General features: G+C 41.5%; 1 protein-coding gene across 10 annotated transcripts in view; it reads left to right on the top strand.

Annotated features, from left to right (window-relative positions):
- BRSK2 (BR serine/threonine kinase 2) overlaps nucleotides 1-23,844 on the top strand; it is a 304,686-nt gene that overhangs the window by 255,587 nt on the left and 25,255 nt on the right. For 4 of the 10 annotated variants that reach the window (XM_066320953.1, XM_066320950.1, XM_066320947.1 and 1 more), the window contains exons 12-16: nucleotides 1,379-1,529; nucleotides 5,365-5,430; nucleotides 15,241-15,301; nucleotides 19,623-19,830; nucleotides 20,963-21,011. In XM_066320953.1, coding sequence (XP_066177050.1) covers nucleotides 1,379-1,529; nucleotides 5,365-5,430; nucleotides 15,241-15,301; nucleotides 19,623-19,830; nucleotides 20,963-21,011 — 535 coding nt within the window. Of the gene's footprint in view, nucleotides 1-1,378; nucleotides 1,530-5,364; nucleotides 5,431-15,240; nucleotides 15,302-19,217; nucleotides 19,831-20,962; nucleotides 21,012-23,844 lie in introns of all 10 variants that reach the window. The other 6 variants (XM_066320952.1, XM_066320951.1, XM_066320948.1 and 3 more) reach the window with 3 other exon arrangements.

The raw sequence follows: 23,844 nt of genomic DNA, 5'->3' as shown, positions 1-23,844 counted from the left end.
GTTATACTGTAATGGGGTCAGTTGTTATCACTAATCCATTTGCATTGAACCATTTTTGCTTATGCTCATCATTTCAAGGATAAGCTGTGCCTCAAAGAGATCTTGTTCTAAGAAACATGATGTTAGAGAGAGAAGAAACAAGTACATGGTGGGTGTGAGAAGGGCAGGATAATAAAGAGCAGGCTGTAGAGGTAGAGTTGTCAAGTGTGGTATTTCTGGTTTTGCAGAGGAATCCTGGCAGAAGAAGCCTTAAGGACTGGGCACTGTGAGCTTCTTTCTAACAGCAGGCATGAAGGATGCCTTCTTTTACAAGTGGTCACTCTCCACTAAAATTAAAAATGTGTATATAAATAGAGGCAGGGAACTGAAATAGCCCAAGTAAAGGAAAGAAAATCCTATACTTTTTTTCTGCCTTTCTGCTTTATACTGTTTTGATGCCATGAGAGGCGTTAGCAGTAAAACATCTCAGCTGGTGTTTGGCTACCTGCTTCACCATGAAGATGTGGATGATTTGGCAAGTCACCTTCTGTGATGCATTTGGTATCTAAAGACTCTTTTCAGAACAATTTAAGTGATCCTCAGCACCTCAGTAAATGCTTGTCAACATCTTTAGGAATGAATTGCCTTTAAATGTCTCGCTCTTATATCTCAGTTTTCACTCTGCAAAGCTAAAGTAGCACTTTGATACCTCATAGAATTGTTACGCAATAAAAAGTGTAAAGCATTTCATTTACTATGGTAGTAAAAACTGTATAATGTGGCTCTCATTGAAGATTTGTCTCAGGTAGACAAGCATGTTTAATTTGTAGTGCTTCTGAAAGAAGAAAAATATAAATCAGCAAGAAAAACCTGAAATCTAATCTTAAAGATGCAAAAAAAGAGTATGTTTCAGAGCAGAATGCAATTCTGAATTTAAAGTGTACTCATGTCCCTGTGTCACATTTAATCTGGCTGACAGGATGTGGAAGGCAGGCTGTAGCAACCTGAATACATACACAGGATCCCTAGATGGCTCATGCTCTGCCTAACAGCTTGTGCTGTAGTCCATGCTGTCACCTTGTATCATCCTGTTATTACTGTTATCAGCTTTGTACGCTAATTTCTGCAAGCTGTGGTATAGTTGTACCTCTATTTTACAGTGCTCATAATACCTTCAGGGCAGTGGCAAGGCTCCTTTTCTCTGCGGGTGGATTGCAAGTTACATCTTAATGCTTGCAAATTCGGAGGAAGGGAGAGACTGCAAATGTTCACCTCCATCATGAAGAGATCTGTCTTTGTAGGGGAGGTGTGAGAGTGAAATTGTTGAGCGAGGATTTAACCAACCTGTGTGAGTTAAGTGACAATTAAATTGAGCTGACAGCGTTTTCTTTCCGTGCAGATCCCCCCAGGAAGCGTGTGGACTCCCCAATGCTGAACAGGCATGGGAAGCGGCGGCCCGAGAGGAAGTCAATGGAGGTTCTCAGTGTGACAGACGGCGGCTCCCCAGTTCCTGCTCGCAGAGCTATTGAAATGGCACAACATGGACAGAGGTGGGTCTCTGCTTCACCCAGGAGCCCTGCCTGCCTGGGTCTGCTCCTCTCTCTTGTGTTATACATACAAAGGAGCTGTGGGGCTTTTCTGTTTGCACCAGGACTCATTACACCTTCCAGTCACATTTACAACATGATATGGCATACAGCAGGGCTTCTGCACACGGGACCAGAAGTCCTGCCAGGGGCTTAAGAGTTCTGTTTGCTTGCAGCTATTCCTCAGGAAGCCACCATGTCCTCTGGGCAACACTCATCTCACCTCTTTTTAGTTGTTGAGGGCATGGGCATGCAGTCTGAGCTTGCGATACAGGCTGACTGGGCAATGGAGACACATGAGGGCTTTGAGAGGTCTCAGACACGTGTGTCCTGTCAAACGGGGTAAATTTCCTTCTGCTTGTTCTTCTCTGACTCCAGAGCCTACAACAGGAATCTAGGTGACTATCTTGGTTTAGGTTCCTAGCTTTTGGGCACCTGAAGTTAAATGAACACCATGCTCCATGTCATCAAAACTACCTGAATCTGAAAAGCCCTGTCCAGGCATCTGTAGATGCCTCCAAAATGTCCTGTCAGAGCCAGCATGCATCTGAAATGGCACATAAATCACCACATGCTTGTAGAGCAATGGAATATATATAATTTGCCTCTTTTCTATGAAAGAGTCAGTCTTGTGGAGAAACAGCAGAGGAAAATGGTGTCTCCTCAGGGCAAGTTCTGGGAGAGTAAGTGAACTGTGGAAATTCACTTATGTGAACCATGGAAGTTGCTTCCTCAGTCCCTATGACTAGCCTAAGGGAAGCACATGCATTTGGTTTCACACTTGCATTAATCAATCAATATAAAAAACCACTTCACATATATTAATGATGATGATGATGCTGTAACTTCTGTTTCTGTTTTGACATAATTTTTTATTTGTTCAGCTCTTGAGATCTGTTTAAAAAAAGAAAAAAAAGGAAAAAAAAAAAAAGGAAAAAAAAAAGGAGGGAAAAAAAAAAAAAAAAAGCCTGCTGTGCCCAGAAGCTCCCTTTGCTGACTGAGAACTGGGAGAAGAACATGAAATAATTTCATAGATATTCCAGGGGCCCCTAGAATTTCTGGAAACTTTTCCTGGCAATTGTGCAATTGTTACATTTCTGTCTGGAGTGAAGAAAGAGTGGTGGTTTCCAGAATCTGCTAGGACTTATTTCAAACTGGATATGTCGCCTTGAGACTGCCATAAAGTCTTCTTGACATATTGTAGTTGGAAACCTGTCTCTCAAATATGTGATTTGGTGTGTGGTGTGGGTGAAGGAAGTGTTCAGGCTAGGGTGTGCTCAGTGTTCCTAGCAGGCCTCAAAGGAGTGAGGATGAGCTGAGTCCTTGTTCCACCTGCAGTGTTTACTCTGCTGCTGAGAGATGCATGGGACATGAGGCTTCCAGAGCCAGGCAGAGGCAAGTCACTTTCCCTCACCCCAAGGCTCCTTCACAGGGAGTGTCCAACAGGAGGTATTGATCACAGCATTTTCTGAGAGCTGAAACCTTTTCTTCCAGCTCTGAATTTTGAGTTTGGATTCAGAAGCCTGAAGAGGCAAAGCTGTGTCTTGCTATCTAAAGTATTTCATTTGTTTTTAAATGTCTCACTCTGCACATGAGGAAACAGTTGAAGTCAAAAGGTCTGGGATAACTTCACAGCAAAAATATATCCAGGCTACATATCAGTAAAGAAGGGCTTTGGCTTGAGGAGGAAGCAAAACCTGCAGGCACAAAAGAGATAGGGGCAATGCAGACCACAAGTCAGGAACAGACATAAAAGTGTGATTAAGGACAGAGAAAGGGATGTAATAACACCATGATTGATGATGATGGGCATGGTAGTGCTTGTTTTCGAAGGGGTTAAAGGGAAGATGTTATTTTACTCCACGTGTGAGCTTCCATAATTCATCCCATCCACATCCAGAGATGACAACGGCACATTCTGTGTTGCTGGCAGCACAGTCGTTCATAACACGAACTGGCTTCATTAACGAACCCCACTGCATGGGGAGTGTCTGGGGACGATGCATTGCTGATGGGGTACCATCTGTCAGAGCAGTCACTGACAAGGTGACAAGTGCCTTCCACCAAGAATGGGGATTTTTAATGGCTAGTTGCGTATTATATTCCATTAAATGACCCACTGACAGTGGATGCTACAGCAGTAGGGTTTAGATCCCCAAGGCAGAAGCTTTTTTAAGAATTACTTTTTTTTTAATCTCAAGAGACAAGCATTCAGTGCTTTTATCCTACAATACTAGGAAGATTGACCATGGAATCAGGCCTCATGTTTAGATACAGATGACTTGTGTAAACATCTGGAGACACAGTGCCATTGCTTCTTCCTCGCGCTGGCAAAGACACACTTCTAACCAATGGGCAAAACATACTCAAATGTCTTGTGATTTATTCCTACTGTCCTCTTTCCCAGTAGTAAACAGATGTTTGCTTGCATAAAGAGGATCTATGTTACATCCTAGGGTTTACATGTCTGTATCATGATCTGTGCTTTTGGTATCCATGTGGGGGCCCTACAAGAGTCTGGTCTTGGCTTGTTTAGGGCATATTTTTCAATGAAATTTAAAACTTGGCAGCCTCCAGCCCTACAGGCTGAGAAAGTATTAAGTGAAAAATATAGTCCTTCAGTGACTTGGTTTTGAATGATGGACAAGGGAAACTCACACGAAACTTGCTTGTGGAGCTTACAGACTCCTTGAAGTGCTTGTGCTGACCTCTCCAGGTGTTCTCCACTGGATATTCCTAAATGGCAAGGCTGGTATGCACAAAGTCTAGCCCCTCTAAAAGTGGTGACTAAGTTTTATAATTCTTGGGTTTCCCTGCTAGGTGTCAACTGAACAGGTTCATAATTATATCTTAATTACTTCTCCTGTTCTGGTATCCCCACCTCTCATCGTGAAATCTGGTATTTCATTGAAATGTCAAAAGAAACGAAGTGGGTTCTGAGCTTCGTTTATCATCAGCTAATTTGTCCCTTGTGTAAAATCACACAGACTAGGAAGAATTCCATAGGAGCTAGAATCCGGTGAGGATATGCCAGAAATTTTCAGCAGCTTTGCTGTGAGGGTCCAAAAACCATTCTAAAATGGGCTTCATTAACTATTAATTTTCTTTTAGTTTTTGAAGTGGAGAGCTTGCATGAGAGATCAGATAACATTAGGAAGCAGTGTGCTGTGAAACAGTAAAGCCTATTACCAGTGAAATAAATTACAGAGAGCTGCCCTTTTAGCAAAGCACAGGGAATTTCACTTCTAAGCTGCCGGGATTCAGAAACAGTATGAGAAAGAAGGGCATTTCTGTATACACTGAGTATAGGAAGAGAATTGGGAGTTAAGTGGTAATGGACCCTACAGATTAGAATACAAAATGGGTTACTGTTCCTCTAAGAGGCTCTGTGGTCTGATTTTAACCTTTTCTGAGAGCGTGCTTAGTGTTGAGGTCTTCTGCAAAAAGTCGTGAGTAACAAATGCTTTGCAATTGGCGCCTTCAGGCGTGTTCTGTTTTCCCTGGACACTGTGACAAAGTAGGTGGTACCTGGGTTCTAAATGGGGTAAAGGAGAGCAGGGTTTACAAGTATGCATGGGGGAAGTCATCTTAGACCTCAGAAGTCAGGGGAAGATAATGAACTTGAGCACTGTGTAGGCATGAGCCATGACTGTAAAGTTAAAGAAAGGTTTTTCAGAGCATTGCTTAAAAAGGGGAGGATGGGTTGGGGGGCTGGGTATCCAGCATTGCTACAGGTGACTCTCTTTTATAAAAATGTCCACACTAGTAACTGTGTTTTCTCGCTTTGTTCCTGCCATAGTAAAACAATGTTCAGTAAAAGCCTGGATATCTCTGAAGCCAATCCCAAATTCAACAAAGAAGAAAGGTATAAACACTGACAATATGTTCCTCTCCTCTACCTCACTGCTGAGACCTTAAAGATGCAGTACTTACCTTCTCTGTGTGGGGACAGACCTGTTCTCTCTTTTCTCTTTAGAGAGAAGCAAAGAGGGTGGGGTATTTACAGCTCCACACTGTGTGTGTTTTTGTACAGTACCGTTCATTTGAGGCTATCCTCAATGCAGCCTGGGACTGTAACAATGATTCCCCCCACTAAAATTTCATCCTACTGCTATTTCTGGTTCAGTTCTGCAATGAGTAGAAGTTCTGGCCAGGGTAGAAGATGTATTTGCTTAAGACTTCTTCGGGAAGGATATGAATATAAAACACTGGGAAAACCCAGAATGTTCCACCCTCAGCATTAGAAGCAGCAGCACAACTGAGTGAGTGACAACAGTGGTAGGAAACTTTGAAAATTCAGTCTGATAGACAAAATATTAAGGATTTCTGGTAAGAGACAAACTGTTTAAGACTACCCAGAGGACACAAGAGAAAAATATAATTGAAAACAGGGGTTTTGGAGGATGATTCTAATCTAGCAATTCAAGTGACAGATGCTGAAGAGCAACAGAAAGGGTAACTCCTAACTGTCAACAGAGGCACAGTGGAAGACAGGTAGGCCACCACATTTATGGACTTTAAAAGGACCTGTGTGGATCCACGAACACAAACAAACAAGTTCATACTTTTGTGAAGGTTTTTAGTGTACCTGTTGTTTCTAAAATTTTGGTTTCAGACAAAGAGAATTTTTCTCTGTGTTGAAAACTGGCATCCCAAAGGATAACTCTTCATCAGAATGTAATCCTTACACATTTTGAACAAACACTTAGCTTACTAGATTACAAGTATGGCACATGTATCAAAAAGGGAGAAGCAATGGCTTCCTTAAAGGAACCAATGGACTTGGCAAACGATTCTTATTTCTATTTCCCCTTTTAATAGAAGCCTTTCTATATAGAGAGATAAGGGTGGCCTTTAAGCCTCAGGAGATTTGCAGGATGTGTGAGGGACTGTTTTGGCCTTCAGCAGTCTGAAAAAGTCTTCTGTGGTCAGCATTTCAAGTCCTGAACCTGCCACAGTGAGGAACACCTTGCATCTTCTGGAGAGATTGTGCCTCATGAGATGTGTAAAGCACCCTCTCTAAGATGCCAGAATACTAACAAGCATTGGACTGGACCTGAATTGTTAGCAACCTTATAGCTCCACAGCCATGAAGAAGTAGTGGTTATACAGCCTTTAGTGGCTGGGCTTTCCTGGACTGTTAGCCTGGACATGGAAATTCCTGTTCCTTTCTCTGACACTCCTTACATGTAAGTTCTGCTCTTGAACATGTGGCACTTCTTGCATTAAAAGTTAGTCTAAAGTTATTCCAAATATGAGCTTTTTCACAGTAATTAGGAATCAGGTCCAGTAAAAGAGATGCAGAAATTTTGTCTGTGACAGAAGAGGAGTCTTTCAGCAGATGTTCTGAGCACCATTCCTTCTCCCTCTGTCCTTCTCTGGAAACTGCTACAACTGTGTTAGGAGCAGAAGAAATGGTGCATCCGTATCTCCTGGGGGAATTTCTTACATCCACATAGGCATTCTGTGTTCCCTCTCAAAGGGGGTATTTTTCAGACAACAAGAAGAGAAGTTTAGAGCACTGCATGAGTATCACCCACAGTCCTGCTCATTTGAGGACCAGGCTGAGGTTTAGAGAACCACATTTGCTGTGGTCTTACCTCCCTCCCACTTCTAAGAGTTCAAGTGAAGGACCTCAGTGGTGGGAATGTGAGAGAACCTGGATTCTAGATCTGCACACAATCACATGAAAGGAAGGGATAGGCAGCAAAGAGGACCCCAGCAAAATGAAGTCACATAATCAGGGTGGCCATTAAATTTTTTTAAGTGTTTAATTTTCCAATTTTATGATACCTTTTTTTAAAGGAATACTGCATCTTTAAGGGTCCCTTCCCTCTAGATGCACATGGTTGTCTAAGTAGCTGAGGCCACTGTCCCTTTCTTTTTCTTTTTGTTTCTGACTTTCTTTCACCCCCTCTTTCAGTGCTTCTCTTCTTCTGTATCTGGGTTGCTGCAGCTCCGTAGTTCACTTGCTTCGGTATTACAGGGAATGCACATGTCTGCGCTTCTGGGTCTATTGTGTCCTGGGATTGTTCATTTTTTTAAACCTCATTTCCCCTTTTCTTTACCCTATTGTCAATTTGCTTTCCATTCTCTTTGTTAACCTCTTCAGTGCCTTCCCTGTTGGGAAAATGACTTGAAAGAAACATTATTGAACCTTCTTGCACCCATTCTATTTGCATTTTACTATTCTGCATGTGTGAATATGGGTGTATTTTCTGTATAAATATACACACAGGTTCCAGTATATACAATGGGTGTCAATTTGCTCTTCTCAGTTACATCACTGTAGATAGATTGGTGCAGGTACAATTGAAGACAGCATTTGTTCCTAAATATATACATATATTTGTATATATATGAATTAGGTCTTACCCAAATTTGCACTCCACAGACTGAAATATAGATGGAGTGTCACTCAAACACATGAAAAAGAACTTACTGTAATGCTTCTTTCCACTTCTCTATCAATGCATAGCACAACAGCTTTTTTATCCTATTCTGACTACATTTTCATTTTAACTATTCTCAAAACTTCCTTGGTGGCTCAGCCCAGCACTTGCAATGTTGATGTAACTGGAGGCATGGCTAGTTGCACTGAGCAGTAAACTGTGAAATCTACTGGGCATATATTAAATTTGGCATTTCTGTCTTGTGGCGAATGGATTTTCCTCACCCAGCCAGAGGTAGCTCTGGCAGCTTGGGAGCCCCTTATTGAAAATGGAGAGAATGAGAGAGAGAAAGTGACAGAGAGGAAAAAAAGCGTTGCATCCAACTTGAAAATAATTTGGCTTAATAACAGCAAGCTGTTTTTTTATTTCTAATCTAATCTTTGTTAATGTGAAAAGGTGGTGACACTTTCCTGAGTTTGCATACCTGCACCCCTGAAAACTTAATAACCTGACTATTCTAATTCCATTTTGAATGCTTTAGTTAGTAGATAAAAATTAAGAATACTGACGTTTTCAATTGTCACTAGCCTTCAAAGTCAAGGTGCCAGAGATTCAGTCTGCTTTTAGAACTGCTTTTTCAGACTCTTTTCAGCACAGCATTGATTTATTCTCCATTCACATTTGAAAGATTTCCTTTGCAACCTACAAGACCCAGAGACAGAATTTATTTTAAATGAAAAATGAGATCCTGGAGCACAAGATGGCATCCACAGAGATAAGTGCTGGGTTGCTGAGCTGGTATGTTCTAGCTGATCTGAATTCCTGACTATAAGACCATCATGACTAATAAGGCAGTATCAAAGCAGATTCACAGCTTGAGCTACAATCTTGTACCCTGGGCTCCCAAGCTGGCTCAGAAATGCAAGCTTTAATAACCAATACATTTCACAGTTCATTTGTGGCAAAAAAATTACTTCTTACCAGGCCAGCTTGGGGGACAGAGGGGACACTGCACTGAACAAACTGGGGACAAAAAGAACAATTTTGTGGATAACAGTGTGATATAACTGTGCCTTATGTAAGAGGCAGAGAAGAGATGCAGCATGAAGTATGAACCCCATTGCTCTGCTGGCTGCTTTAATTGGGATTTGGCTGGGAATATTTTTTTTTTTTTGCAGCCTAATTTCGTGCCTCTCCATATTCCCCAGTGCCGAAGTTGGATGTGTCTGCAATATGTGAGTGGGACAAAAGTTGCTTTCTGGTCAATGAAACTGTCCCCCTAGTGTTCCTGGTCTCTGGAAAGACTTAGGCACTGGTGGCAATGATTATGACCATTCAGTTCTCCGAACAGTATTTCACTCTGCTTTTCCTACTCTTCTCTCCACCTGCCTCCGCACCCCTCTCTCTTTCTTTCTCTCTCTCCCTCTCTCTTTATTTTCCCTTTCCGAGGATGGCGAGTGCTGATCCATTGGGGTAAGCTCTAGTTTTGGATTATTCCTCTTGCGGGACCTGTTGTAACTTTGTAGAGAAACTTTTCATTTGCAATTTCCAAATACAATACAGGCTGATACACTTCAGTGACTGAGGCTTTACAACAGGGAGAGAGAGAGAGAGATGTGGGAAGAAGCATTTTTGGTGCTTTTGTGTGTGTTTGTGTGCTTTTATGTTGGAGTCACACTCCATATAATTTACTTTTGGGTTCTTTTTTTGTTCTCTTATTTGTCCCTCTATTTCAATGTCTGTGGGCACAGAAAACTATCCTCGGACACTGTGCAGATACCAGACATCTTCTGAGAATGAAACCCATTCTCCATTTAGCACTTTTATATCTGTTTGGTATTTTCCTGTTAATTTGGATCCTAATTTATCCAGTTTTCTTATTTTTCTTTTTTCTTTTTTTTTTTTTTTTAATGAAACTGAATCCCATCCATGCTATTAAAAAATGCTGGGTATTCCCTCTCTTTTTAGAATATGTTTTCTTAAGAGGTGAACAGATGGCCCCAGAGACAGCTATATCTTCAAAGCTCTGTATTTTCAATAAAGGCAGTATAGGTACAACTAAGAATGCAATCACGCTTCAAATTAAAGTTCCATTTATAAATACTTAAGAGGAGGAGGATATTACATTAATAGACGATTTAATAAAACTATTGTAATAGATCATTACAGACTATCAGTAAAAACTTCTTGAGAGTGTTCACATTGAGAAAGCTAATTAGGACTAGTAACATTTACTTCTCATGTTTGCAGCATGCTTCAATATCTGTTAATTCTTTCTAAACCATTTATAAATGGAACTTTTGTGTAATTGGCCAATTAAGGAGGGTGGTGCTGTTCAACATCACCATTTGTATGGGCTGAAAGGAAGAAGTGTGTTACCAACACCTGCACTCCTTCCTCTGCACTCTCTGTAAGGCTTCATCTTACACGTGGTTATTACTATGACCTTCTGACTCAAGCATGAGTATTCCCAGTAAGGGCTGTCACAGTGTTATTTGCATGGTTGGAACAGTAAGACAGTGGAATATCCAAGGTATTCTATACATAGTCCCTGAATCAGAGTGTGAGGAAGCACAGCTTTTACCTTTCAGACCCTCAAAAGTAAGAGTGATGAAATTTAACACAGCCTGACTGCTCACCTATTGCATGTTAATTCAGGTCATTATCAGGTGTCTCATACCCTGAAGTTTCAGTTTAGATTTTTTTGGCTTTGAGTGAGCAAGGAAGGAGGAGTATCAAATTCCACCCAATTCATGCTTGAAGCAAATAAGAGGTTGGCTGGATATATTCTGGAATGACTTTCAAAACCACACATGGAATCAAACCAATTCAAAATTTCTAAGGCATTTCACCCAGGGACACAAGTCTGATGCATCACTGCACGCTGCATGCATGCTGCAGGCTCCCTTTCTTGGAAGCATGGCTCCAGCTTGACCAGCTAAGAGGCTGTATTCAGCATCCTGGTAAAACTGTGCTATGAAAGCAAGTTCTGCTGGGACTGCAACAAGGTACCAAACTCACCTTGGATTGTAAGAAAAAGTTCTAGGAGATGGTTATTCAAAGAAGAAACAAATGCCAAATCTGACCTAAATGTTGAATTTGTACTGTGAAGCCTTTATGTTCTACTGGTGTGTCCCAGCAGGGGCCCTGTTTAAAGCATTTGGGAACTGATCTGAGAGAAGGGATGCTCTGTACATGTGCTATATATGTGGTGCAGTTACCAGGCCAGCTGCGCTCTCCTGTCTCCTGTTCCTCTCTGTATGCACCTCAGCGGTGTCAGGCCTCAGCCCTGCACCTCTCAGGAGATTCTGCATTCTCTGAAACCAGCTGGAAACTGGATTCAAGCCCCTTAGTTTCAGAACATTGGTCTGACATGAACTGGGCCCCACATGCCTTCCTCTTGACAGCAGCTGGCTAAAATGAGTACAAAATTACTTTAAAATGAGGAACCTTTTAACTTCGATACTTTGAATTATCAAATAGATTGAATAAGGTAAAAAATCATCACAGCCCACACCATGCATGTTTCGTTTCAGTCCTTTGCCTCTCTCTTTCATAGCTCAGCTGTCTCCAGGTTATTGTCAGTCTGTGGAATGGGAAGAATAGCCTGCAATGATCTCAGTGTCCACCTTATGTTTAGAGTGCCCTCTGCATCTTCCCCCTCCTAAACCTTGAGTCTGTCTCCCTTATGTTTTGGGGTTTTTGAATTCCTCCCTCCAGGCTTGTCAAAACAACTGTTGTCACTTTGTAAGGGACTAAAGAGTCTCTTCCTGGGTCTCTGAATCTGGCAGTTGTATTTGAGGGAGTGCTCTTTATCTGAGCAACTGCTCTGTCTTTCCTTCTTGGATTTTCAACAGTCTTTTGATGACTTCCACTGAGTTAGTGCGCAAGCATACTGGGATACAAAACACAGAGCAAAATGAGTCCCATGCAGTGTTCACAGTTTCCTGGATTGTTGCATTTAGTATCAAGTTATTGGAATAATTATAGATTTAATACTTCCAGTAACATTTAAGGCCTGTAAAGACTCTTAGGAGGTTACTGACTAATAAACACTTCCTACTAAATAAATTAATTTCATAGCCATGGAGATGAAGTTGTACCTCTTTCCACACATAAAGCATAAGACATAAGAGTCTGCTGTACTAATGTTGCCTGTAGGGCCTCAAACTTTCATTTTCTGGTGAGAGGGCTAAAAATTTAAATGCCTGTGCTTTCATTATGGCATTGCATCATAATGCAACATTTTCATTCCTATCTTTTTTGGCCCTGTCCCAGTTCTGTCCACCTGACTCTGACATACAGGAGCAGTGCATGTGTTGGGTTTTGTTGGTTTTGGTTGCTTTTTTATTTTTTGCAAACTGAATTACAGCATTGCTCAGCTGAAATGATCTTGATGAGAGGGACAAATCTGTCATTTTTGCTTGTTAGCACTTTTTGTACTGGAGTAGAGAACCATGTAGTAGGGCATGGTACTGAGTTTTTATAGCCAGCTTGAGAATCATGTCCCATTTGTAAAGGTAAATTATGGGAGATCTGTTAAATTGAGGAAGATGCAAGGAAAATCTCCTCAGTGTTGGTGTCATATTCCATACCATCACTTTCTGATAAAGGAGGAAGAGTTCTGAAAATGTACAGCTCTCTTTTCAGCCTGACATTAAATTGGACACAGGCTTCTTTAAACTCTTAACAGTTATTCCACTGCTCCTATATACAATTTCCAGTGTGGACAAACTGAAGCTTGCTATAGGGCCTACTTTACTTCCTAAGTATTTTGCATGTAAATCAGCAGCAGAAATAAATCTCGTTCGATAGCAATCATGTGGATACTGAATGCATTTCCAGAAGGATTTCATACTAACTCTCTCTTATGTCCCCTGCCTCAGGCTCCTAGGCTGGATGAAAGCACAGTACACAACAACTATTTTTCAAATATTGCATGCAGTAAAGAACGGGGAGTTGGGAGGTGGGGACTGTCCTACATGTATGTGATCATTTTTGTAAAAAAATAAGAGGCGATGGGGTTGGGAAGGGATAATTCAGGACTGTTGGAAACACCTGATTGCAAAAAGGAAATAGCAGAGTGTACTTTTAATCAAGTGTCCTGGAATTCAGGTGAGTGTCAGAGAGGACTTTTCCACCACCATTAAGAGTTGGTGGGAACATCTCCCTTAAGTTGGTGTTTAACTGCATCTCTGGGCACCTGAATGCCTTCCACATTTGTCCAAAATAATCTATAGACTCCTCTTGTAATTCATGGTTTGGAAGAAGCTTTTCCTGATGATTCATGCAAGAAACATTTTAACAAAATGGACTTCCCATCTGCACAACACATCTGTGGTGAAGTCAGCCACTTCACTTACAGGAAAGTCATATACAGTAGTCTTTCAAAAGTGGAGCAAACAGTTCTCCCCTTATAATTACTTTGCATAAACCTTTATGAGTGCCCCAGATCTTGATGGTACAAATTTGGGCTTAATCTAGTGCTAAAGAATGCCAAGAGGAAGCCTCTAGTTTTTTTACTGCTGCACTATGATGGGCAGATTGCAGCAAGACACAAGAAAAAATCCAAGTGGGGATTTTCTGCATAGAATGAGTGCCTCAGGTTTTCATGGTGCCAATTGAGACTTAATCTGGTCAAAAAAGCATGCTGTGAGTGGGCTTCTGGTGTTCACCTACTTAGTGTGATGGACAAACTGCAGTGAGATACTAAGAAAACCATCAGGGCAGAGGATACAAGTAGAGAAAACAGAACCTGTCATTGTGTTCAGTTGCAGCTTTCTCTTTCCTTAGAAATATTTCCTCTTCTACAGTTCGCTTATTTTTAAAGAATCCTATTACTCAAATTTGTTTAATAATATATGTCTGGGAGACCATTTTAGAGACCTTTTTTTTTTTTGTTTTACTCTATAACAGCAGAAGCGAATAAACTGATACAGTTCATGGTCTAAATTTGTTTTATATTCTTACATATAAGCTGACTTCAAGTATCTGACCTATATCAATTTTTAATATATAGGTGTGTAAACACAGACAGACACACATTAAAACACAAACACCCATGCACTGTTTTCTACAGGAATTTCACCTTTTCAGGTCTGTTACCTGAAGGCAAGTAATTGCTTTCATAGCTGTTACAATAGGTAGGTTATTATAGGTAGGAAACATTGGTAGGTTTGCTGTGTTGACATATCGCTTCATGGTGGTTGTTGAACAAATAGGTTCTTGGCCAAAGCCTCTCCTGTAAGGTGTTTCATTCTTCAAGACAACTTTCTTTCTATTTAAAAAGTATAGAAAACAGCTGCTCTGGGGCTGTCTCAGGCACATGTAAGGTGTGGGGATTTTTTTTTTCTCTGGGGCAGCCCTCCTCCTAAAAACTTCCTCTGCTGAAATGTTTTTGCAGTCTGCCCTGATTCTTCTTTGACCACGTTTAGCATAGCACATTTGCACATTTTATTATCAGCAGCTGACATTTTTCATAGGTGGCCTTTGCAGGAGAGCGTAAGACCACTAACAGTATAGGTGACCTTGTCAGCAGATAGGGGAGTTCACTCTCCCTTGGTTGGCCTCTTTCTGAGGGCACCTGAGCTGTAATTTTGATATTAGTAAAGTCGTTAACAAAAACAGAACTCATTTTCCACAGAGAAGGTCTGGCTTGCTTAATGCAGCAGCAAGAAGTCTCACTGGAGAGCAAAGATGTGAAATCCATCAGTGAGAAGCTGGAAAGGGCTAAGCCAATGCAGTCTTAGATTTCAGTGGGAAGTCATCACATACGAAATGATTATGTGCTTGAGTCAAGGAGTCTTGGGGTTTTAATTATTATCTGGAAGAACTCCCTATCTTTGTGCCTTGTACACATGGTGCTTTTCCATGTTGCTTGTGACAAAGAAAGTCTCATTTTATAACTGCCAGCACTGTGCAAAGCAGAATTCTTAGCACAAGTGTGAATGTCTGTAGCATCCTTTTGAATTGAGCTGTTCAGCTTGCACAGAGCAGACCTAGTAGCTTCCATGTGCTTGATGACCAAAAAAGAAAGTAGCCACTGCCTCAGTCAAAAGGGATTGTAGTATTCTCCCTGAGCAACAGCATTTCTCTGATTTGAGGGGAGACAACTGAAAAACATGACAATAGTGAAAGGAAAGAAAAGGAAAGAGTTATGTCCTTTTCCAGTGACAGCCTCCCTCCTCCTCCTCACTTCATGCCTGTGCCTGTAGTGGCTGGTGTTCAGGGTTGTTACTTGTCTGAGTTTTCTGAGGGATATTTTCCTTGTTGTGTCCATTCAGGTCTCGGTCAATCAGCGGAGCATCGTCTGGGCTCTCCACCAGTCCTCTCAGCAGTCCAAGGGTAAGTGGTGCTGCTTCAAGATCTGTTGGTCCAATCCACTCACACATGCTTGATGCTTTTTTGACATCTGTTGCTCCAGAGCTGTGGCTCTTAGCTGGGATGTTTTGCTTTTCCTTGGCGGCTTGTAAATTTTCATAGGGAAATGTTACTTACAAATCTAAGTGGAGAATTTCTCGCACATGTTCCCTGCACTGTTAGCAGGGATGGCACTGTGCCCCTGCCCTTTTGCAATCTCATGAGCACACAAAATAACTTTGCTATGACTAAACACTCCGTATCCAGCTGAGGTCTGCACACAGCCTGGTTTCAGACCAAATGATCAGGAACCATTTCATAGCTGCCTTCAGTTAGGTCACAGTAGAGCACCAAACCATACTGGTTATCTTCTGTTTGCCTCAGAATAGCTCCTATTAGGAAGGCAGAGAAAATAAATTACACAAATTTGAGGGCTAGCAAATTTAAAAGGAAAGTAAGAAGTTGACTGACTAGGAGGAGTAAAGAACATTCAAATCCCTATAAATAAGGTACTTTCACATGCCCTTATTAAGCATGCAGTCAGCTAAATACTGATACACAACTAATACCAATACTCAGCCAGTACAACACATGCTTGATAGTACGTTTGTTGCAAAGTTGTAACAGTTTCTAAATGCAATGACAGAGGCCTCCCTCTTGCTAGCTTCTTCAGGGGTAAAAGTGAGTATTCCTAGTGCTTGAAAAGGTCAGCTAAGTCACTTTAGGACTGCAGTGCCTAACGAAAGTCTAGATCTCATCAAAAAGTCCATTGGGCTATGACAGTGCATGTTACCTAAATATCTGGCCCAGAGTCTGTGGAGGATTTCTACATACCTCCCATACCTCATCTTCGTGAGAAGATGCTACCTGCTATTAGAAATTGATACAGTCCATGTCTTCGGGTATGGATACATCTGTGGATCTACTCTTAGTTACATGAATCTAACATCAGTATTCCAAGTGTTTGAAATTGCAGTTCCACCCCAATATTCTGTGTAATTCTTGTGAATAAAGACACACTGTCAGCTCTAAGTTGATAGTCTAGTAAAGCTTCCAGCACTTTGCTTGATTGAATTATTTTCTGAAACCTGTTTTGGGCTCCTGCCAATTGTTATCCTGTTTTGAAACTGGCATAAGTGTTCTTGTGGTCTCCACTATGTCTTTAAAGTCCTAGGGACCAGTGAAGATCCATTTCCTTCTTTCTGCACTGGGACTCCTGGTTGCCAGTGGAATGGAGCAGAGACCTGAGAATTCTTATGCCACTGCAAAATGTACTGGAAAAGAGGATGGAAACAGTTTTATGCAAAAAATAAGCATCCAGTGAAGCAAACCTAAATCTTGATTTCATTAATTGATCTCTAGGGATCAATTTCTGACATCTCAGTAGGACAACATCAAAGAATAAGTTTGACAAGATCTGTCTCACAGCCACTGTATCTTAACATTATTACTTAGTAGGCAGTTGATTAAATAGTCTTCAAAGGGATTTAGCAATCAGGTGACATTTTCAGCAGATCATAATGATATTAAGGCAGGTCACATTTGAGGCTTAAAAGGAAATGTTGGAATAAAAATCATATATTTTTAAATGTCCTTACCTATGCTTCTAATAGCACCTTAGATTATTGAAAGAGAACATACTTTAAAAAATAAATACACCTTTCACTTTTTGCACTGCTTAGGTTCACTTCTATGAGGAATTTAATTCAGTAGCAAATAGAAGTTTTCAAATTTCACAAGGTCTTGTTAATGGTGTTCCACATTGCACCAGCTGAAATCGAGACCTAATCTTGTTCTTCATTTCATTATTAAATATGTGGTAATTAAGGGTGCCTCTTCAGATTCTTAATGGCTTAAGAAGGAGTTGAATCTTACTTTATTTCTTTCAAATCTGCTTCTCCAACCGTCATACATATAAGACAGAAAAATTGCAAGGAAATACCTGCAATTAATGGTCTTTGAGTTTTATCCATCGGTGTCATTTGCGAATAGTTAGTAGTCAGATGCTGATACTGACTTTCACAAATTAACCACTTTCCTCATCTTTTCCCCTTCCTTGCTCATTGACAGTGAGAAATCTAGCAACATGGCAGACTTAGGTTTAACTTTACAATCTTAATAGTAATACAGATATTTTGATGTACTGATTTTCTGTTTATTTTGGTGGCCTAATCCTAAGTTCTTTGAAGTAGTTACAAAACTTTGATGCAAACAATTTAAAGACAAATCTTAAATACCTTTCTGCAGTTTTTTAAATATGGCAACATTGTGCTAATCTATCACGCCCAGAAAGGAAACTCCCTAGAGAGTGTGTTTACTTGGGACTGAGATTTGAGGCAAGGTTACATGTACATGATATGTCTGGTTAGTTCTTGATTACGGCTTTTAGGTGTTAACAGTGGATAATAATAATAATAATGATGATGATGGTGTAATTTTTCATAGGTAATACTTCATAGAAATCAGAATCTAAGTATAGACCAAAGCTGAATATCTTGAGTAGTGATTTTTATTTTTACAATTATTCCAGTATTTGTAATCTAAGGTGGTAATAGCAATGATTTGTAAGGACTTTTTCTTTGTTTGTTTAAATGTGATTTTTAGCTTGATAATATTCCTTAAAAGGCTTCTACCCTTCCAAGTCTGTCTATTGCTGTTTGCTGTCAAAGTATGAATGGTTTCCCAAAATAACCTCTTAACACGTGTAAATGTTCCTGTTTGGGAAAAAAAAATCATAATCCCATTTTGATACCTCAGTGATGGATTATGAACTTTGCTTGTCTTTTTTCTTTTTAAACTGTGTCTCACAAAACAAGGGCTCCCCCCATCCTCTTCTTAGACTTGGGACCTAATGGCAAATAGTGCTGTGACTTTATGACAGAAATTCCAATTATCAAGCTATCCTTCAATGCAATGAGGGATGTTGGATGAGGAGCATTAAGTCTGATGGAAAGTATCATCTCTTCTCAGATAAATAAATTTACCAGACCTTACTGAAGTTTTTGCTGTAGCAGTTTAAAAATCAAACACCAATCTGAGTTCATATATTTCTCATGGTGTTGCGTGCTCTGAAGCTTCCAAGTGAAGGCTGAGCAATTTAACCTTCCAGATCAGGGGAGAAGAATAGGTGCTCAGGTGGCATCACTCTCCCTTTTCCCCCTCTTTCTGCAATGGGTGGCTGCAACTGGTGCATTACCCAGCCAGGGGTAAAGTGGAAGGAAAGAGGTTCTGACTGGTGTGTGCAGTAACTGTGTCTATCCCCTGCCACCCTGTATGTATCACACACCTGTTCTGAGTCTCATCTCTCTACTGGGTTTGCATATGGGCACATGGAGCTGAAAGAGGTGGTCCCGTTCTTGGCACATCTCAATTTGTCTGTGGCTTGAGTGGTTCTTCTTCCCCTTCCTCACCTCCCTTACAGCATCATGCTTCCCTCACTGCAGGGCAATCAGAACAATCCCAGAGAGATGGCATTTCTCTCTTCTTTTTTTCTTGGTTACTTTCTTTTTCTTTTTTTTTTTTCTTTTTTCTTTATTTTCCTTGTTCCTTTGTTGTACTTTTCTTTCTGTTGTTTTCCTTTGCTGACACGTGGTTGGTTAATATGATGAAGCCTGTTATGACACTGTTGTTCTTGCTGCTGCCGCTGCTGCTGTTGTTGAATATGCTGTGTTCCCAGCTAACTGCATGTCTTTTTTTTTGTTTTTTGTTTGTTTGTTTTCGTTTCTTTGCAAAACCCCTCCCCCCCACTACCCCTTCACCTCCATCTCCTGTGTCTCCTTGTGACATGGTGCATCTTTGTGACTCGGATGGATTTTATTCTGACTTTCCTTTCTCTGCTCGCCCGCTCTTTGCGTATTTCACTGTTTTTGATGTGCATGGACACTCTGCGTCTGTCTCGTAGCCTATCAGAAAGTTCTTCATCCCCCCTCAGACCTCCGACCTCCCTTTCTCTCCCCGACCCCAAGTCTCCTTGGACCCTGATGCTTGTAGGAACGCCTCCAGGCCTGGACATGTACTCCAACCAAAGCCAGCACTTCAGCCCAACCCAAAGACGCAGACTTTGCCATCCAAGAGCAAATTGGCTGAAAAACCACTCCAGTCTACTAAATCCAACCCACTCCCTGCCAGCAATACCAGCGCCCCCTCTTCCCAGAACAACCCTGTGCAGAATGCCCAGGGCCGCTCGCCTGCTGCCGGCTTTAACCCACAGCTGGCTGTTCCTAAAGTGCAGACCAACCCTATGTCTCCTGTTAGATTGCTCCCTTCTAGTACTGATCCAAGCACCAAATCTATCCCCATCATACAGGTCACCCCTCACCCCTCTCCAAGGGGAAGTCCCCTCCCTACCCCCAAGGGGACACCTGTTCATACGCCAAAGGAGAGCCCAGCAGGCACACCCAACCCAACACCACCATCCAGCCCCAGCATTGGAGGAATGCCTTGGAGGACACGGCTCAACTCCATCAAGAATAGTTTCCTGGGGTCTCCTCGCTTCCATCGTCGGAAATTACAAGGTGAGTAACATACAGGGTGGTTCTGATTTGGGCAGATGTTCAACAGGAATTTTATACCTGTCTGTGGCTCTGCAAATTCTGTGTACCAAGGACTGAATATTGGTGTGGAAAATGAGAGTGATAGCATCAGCCAAGCCCTAACCCACATGTGAGCGGGCTCTGTTGTGCCACTGCCTCTGCTCCAACAGCATCTCCTGAGCCCACTTCACACTCCAGCCATGCAGCCATTACTATCCCTGTTGTGGCTCATAGACCACAAGAAAAATCTGTCTTCAATTCCTTCACTTGTTCTGCAAGTGAACCTAGGGCTCAGCCATTTCCCCTGTGGCTGTGTTCCGCTGCCTCTTCACAGCCACAGGCTGAGCCTTATGCTAAAAAAAGACAGCCAGAGGCAATAGGCTGAAATTGTCCTTCTGAAGCATGGCTTTTTTGATCTTGGTTAATGCTTTATTTTTTGCCTCCTTTGGTAATTGGTGCAAAAATCTCCTTAATACAATCAGTGGTTTCATATCTGCTGGCCTACTTCAGTTTTCTAAGTCTCTAGAGTGTTGAGATGTGCAAAATTTACTTCTTCAGGCTCCAGGTGGCTTTTCTGCATGCCAGCAAAGGGCACCCAAAGTCACATGCCTTATCCTTGGACGTCAGCAGCAGCTATTCCAGCGCCCTGTGGTTTTACCAGGATGTGATCCCATGGGAAAGGACAATTACAGCCATGGAATAGTTAGATTTTGAACTGTGATTGTTGATGCCATTGTCTCTGGGGTGGTCAGAGAACTGCAGAGAATTGCAGCAGTGACTGAGCTGCATCCAGCTGGGCTTTGAGGCAATTGCAAAGCAGTTGCATTGGCACAGTGTGTTTGGGTCTGAACCAGAAACCACTGAAGCCAGTGCAAGATTGTCTAATGACCTAAGGAGGGGTAGAGTCAGCCATGAAATGCAGCACTTGATTAGATGCAGAGATCTAGAGACATATGACCAGCATTCAAATGTCAGAATTAACCTGCAGAGGCCATGGGCAAATGCAAGCAAGTGCAGAATTGTTTCATTGGTGTACAAGCAGAAAATGGAAGGTGTACTGAATCATCAAATTTCTTTTCTCCCTCCCTCTCTTTGGCTGTCTGTGCATGAGCAGTACCTACACCAGAAGAGATGTCTAATTTAACCCCAGAATCATCCCCAGAGTAAGTACTTTGCCTTTTTTTCCACCAAATACCAGTGTTGTTTTCTGGCCTGAATGTCATAAGCTGACATATTTCTGCTCTGGATCAGTATCTGTTTGTAACCTGTTGTCTTGTGGGTGGAATGGAGATGTGAAATGATTCTTTTGATGAGGACCCTGCATAAAATCTATACCTCAGTAATGGCAGTGGGGTCAACAGGTGATGAAACAGTCTCCCAGTAACTACCTCATTTTCTCACAGCTTGCTGAATTTGCTGGGTATGGAACATGTTTCTTCTCTCTTCATTCATTTGGTTGTCAAGTAGATCACTCTTTGGGACTGGAGAGGCAATCAGTGGCTTACATTGGCACTAACTGTGCGCTAAAACAATCTTCCTTTTAGTACAGGAGAGTTTGCATCCTCAGGATAGCATGCATGAGGCTCTGCTAAGATAATTCAGAGGGATCTTTGGCTGCCAGAGTAAGCGCAGTGTTAATTCTAGGCAGCAGTACTAGGACATGGAGAAGCTGTTTCATATTCACCAGGCTCATTCCTAAAAGTCAGTGTACATTTCAACCATTTCACTGCACAAATGTGCATCACTGCGTGGCAGGTTTGGAAGTCCCTGCCAGAGTGCTGCTCCAAACACTTCCTAATATGCAACAGATGCCAAATTATTCCTTTTTATTTTCACAGCTTGTGTTTGTGCACCCAATGCCCGTAGACTTAGCCTGCCAACCAGGGCAATTTGGCCTCCTGTTAAGAGACTTGTATGAAATATTCATGAGTCTTGGATGGGGATTTTGAGATAAAGTTTTGTAATTGGTGACAATGGTATTGTCTTCACAACTTGCCTCAGACCTGGCTTTTATCTGGTATGAGATGGGCATTTTACATGTAATACTAGAATACACTAATCCATGTGTAATAGCATGGAGAGGGATGAAGACTTCAGGAGAGGGAGAAGTAGAGATTAGTAAAGGTATACAGGAAGAAAAATGGAATGTGTTGTTTTTTCAACACTTTTCAGCATTTACTAATAGAGAGGCATGAAAGAATTTCATAAAATTGGCACATCATTATCACAGAAATATACACTACTCTCATCTCACATGTTTTTAAAGCCATTAAAACAGAAAACCTTTAGAATTAAATTTCTTCTCTTTATTGTATGTATCTTGGTGGAAGTTTTGCTGTTAATTTATTGCCTTCCCTGCTTCCCACACACTCTAAAAGCTGGTAGAGAGAAGTAGTGCCTGTCATTTGAGGCAGTTTGGATGCAAGTCAAAGCCTAAGGCCCTCTTTTCTTTTTCTGTATAATTGCCAAATTAATGAGTTCAATTGGGCTGCACCCTGCAGTAAACATAATAAAAGTCATAAAAAATAATGAACTAGATTATATTTTAATGATAGATGTCTGTTGCTCAGTGCCCACTTCCACATGTCGTATTTTTCCTGTATTTTCTTCTTTTCTGTAAGAAATAAGATATCTTTACCAAGAGCTGTATTGACCTCATGGGTTGAGTGATAAATACATGTCCTAGCTCTGTCTGGTGCAGCAATGCCTTCCATTCATTTAACAAACTTGATTATTAGGTAATACACTTTGACATGTCTGGGTAATGCTGTTCTTTCTCGTGTGAAAAAGTCCTAGAAAATGTGTTGGGGATGACATTTAAAAAGACTTAGCTCCAGCTGCTTTAAACCTGCAAAGCTCCATTTGCTTGAGTAGAAATGCTGCTATTTATGCCAAGCAGGTAAACCTCTGGAGGTTACTGATCCATGTGCTCAGAGACAGAGAAGGAACACAGAAGGCTACATGGTCAGACACTCCAAAAGTGGGAAAAGAAACAACACTACAGTAGTGAGAAATTTTGGTGTGAAGTAATGAAGTTCCAGCCTCTATTTTCATGCTAATTTCTTTGCTTTTTCATCAACTGGATTTCTGATTGGATTTCCTCGTGTGATCTACATACCCAGCCTCCCCCACATAGCTCCTATCTCACTCCCCCTTTAAGAAGTTTGCTGTGGTAAGAGAGGACTCTTAATTTTAAGTACATTTTGTACTACTTACAGCCTGATCTTGAGAGATGCTAGAGCATGCCATTTGGGGTGCTGAGGATTCATATACATTTTAACCCACGTTAGTAGCACTTAATGCCCTCTGAGAGGAGAAGAGCCTTTATTGTGTAATTTTACTCCAAAGCTGTCCCCCCTTTTCTCAGTGGGCCTATTTCCTAGGTGTATGAGTACAGCTAGTTCTGCCAGTTTTGGGGAGAAAAGCCAGTGCATGTGTGCTGTGGCTTGATTCTGCTCATTACAGAAAGAGGAGAGGCCACTGGCATCTATTCCATCTTACGTGACACCAGCAAAATAATTTTAGTGAATTCAAATGATTTACAAGCTGGGGCATAGCCCAGGCTAGCAGTGAATCTTCCAGACTTGCTATTACTGGTGATAACCTCACTGAGGAAAAGAGCCCAGATGGATTCTGGAGACTCCAGACCATGTTGAACAGGAAGAAAATTCCCTGTGTTCTGGGCCCTCATTACCTGTGCTTGTAAAGAGACCTATAAATGAAGGGCCAGCAAAACCATTAATGAAAATACAAAAATGAAAAGCCATATTTTAAGATGGCAGACCTGCAATTAAATAAGCACACTTTTCCAGGCCCGTGCTTCCCCTTGGCCCCTGGAGTCCATCCAGCCAACCCTGGTTCAGATGATGTTACATCCAAGCCTAAGACAAGCAGCCGTTTTAGATAGATAACCAGGTGCTGATTTACTAATGAGCACAGACCCCTTACATGCAGGGAGCTATTGCCCCAGCTCTCCAGGGGCTTGCGGAGTTGTTG

This window comes from Sylvia atricapilla, chromosome 6, assembly GCF_009819655.1.
Source record: "Sylvia atricapilla isolate bSylAtr1 chromosome 6, bSylAtr1.pri, whole genome shotgun sequence".
Taxonomy (NCBI): domain Eukaryota; kingdom Metazoa; phylum Chordata; class Aves; order Passeriformes; family Sylviidae; genus Sylvia; species Sylvia atricapilla.
The sequence above is the reverse complement of the archived record's forward strand: the minus strand, read 5'-3'. Positions and strand labels throughout refer to the sequence as shown.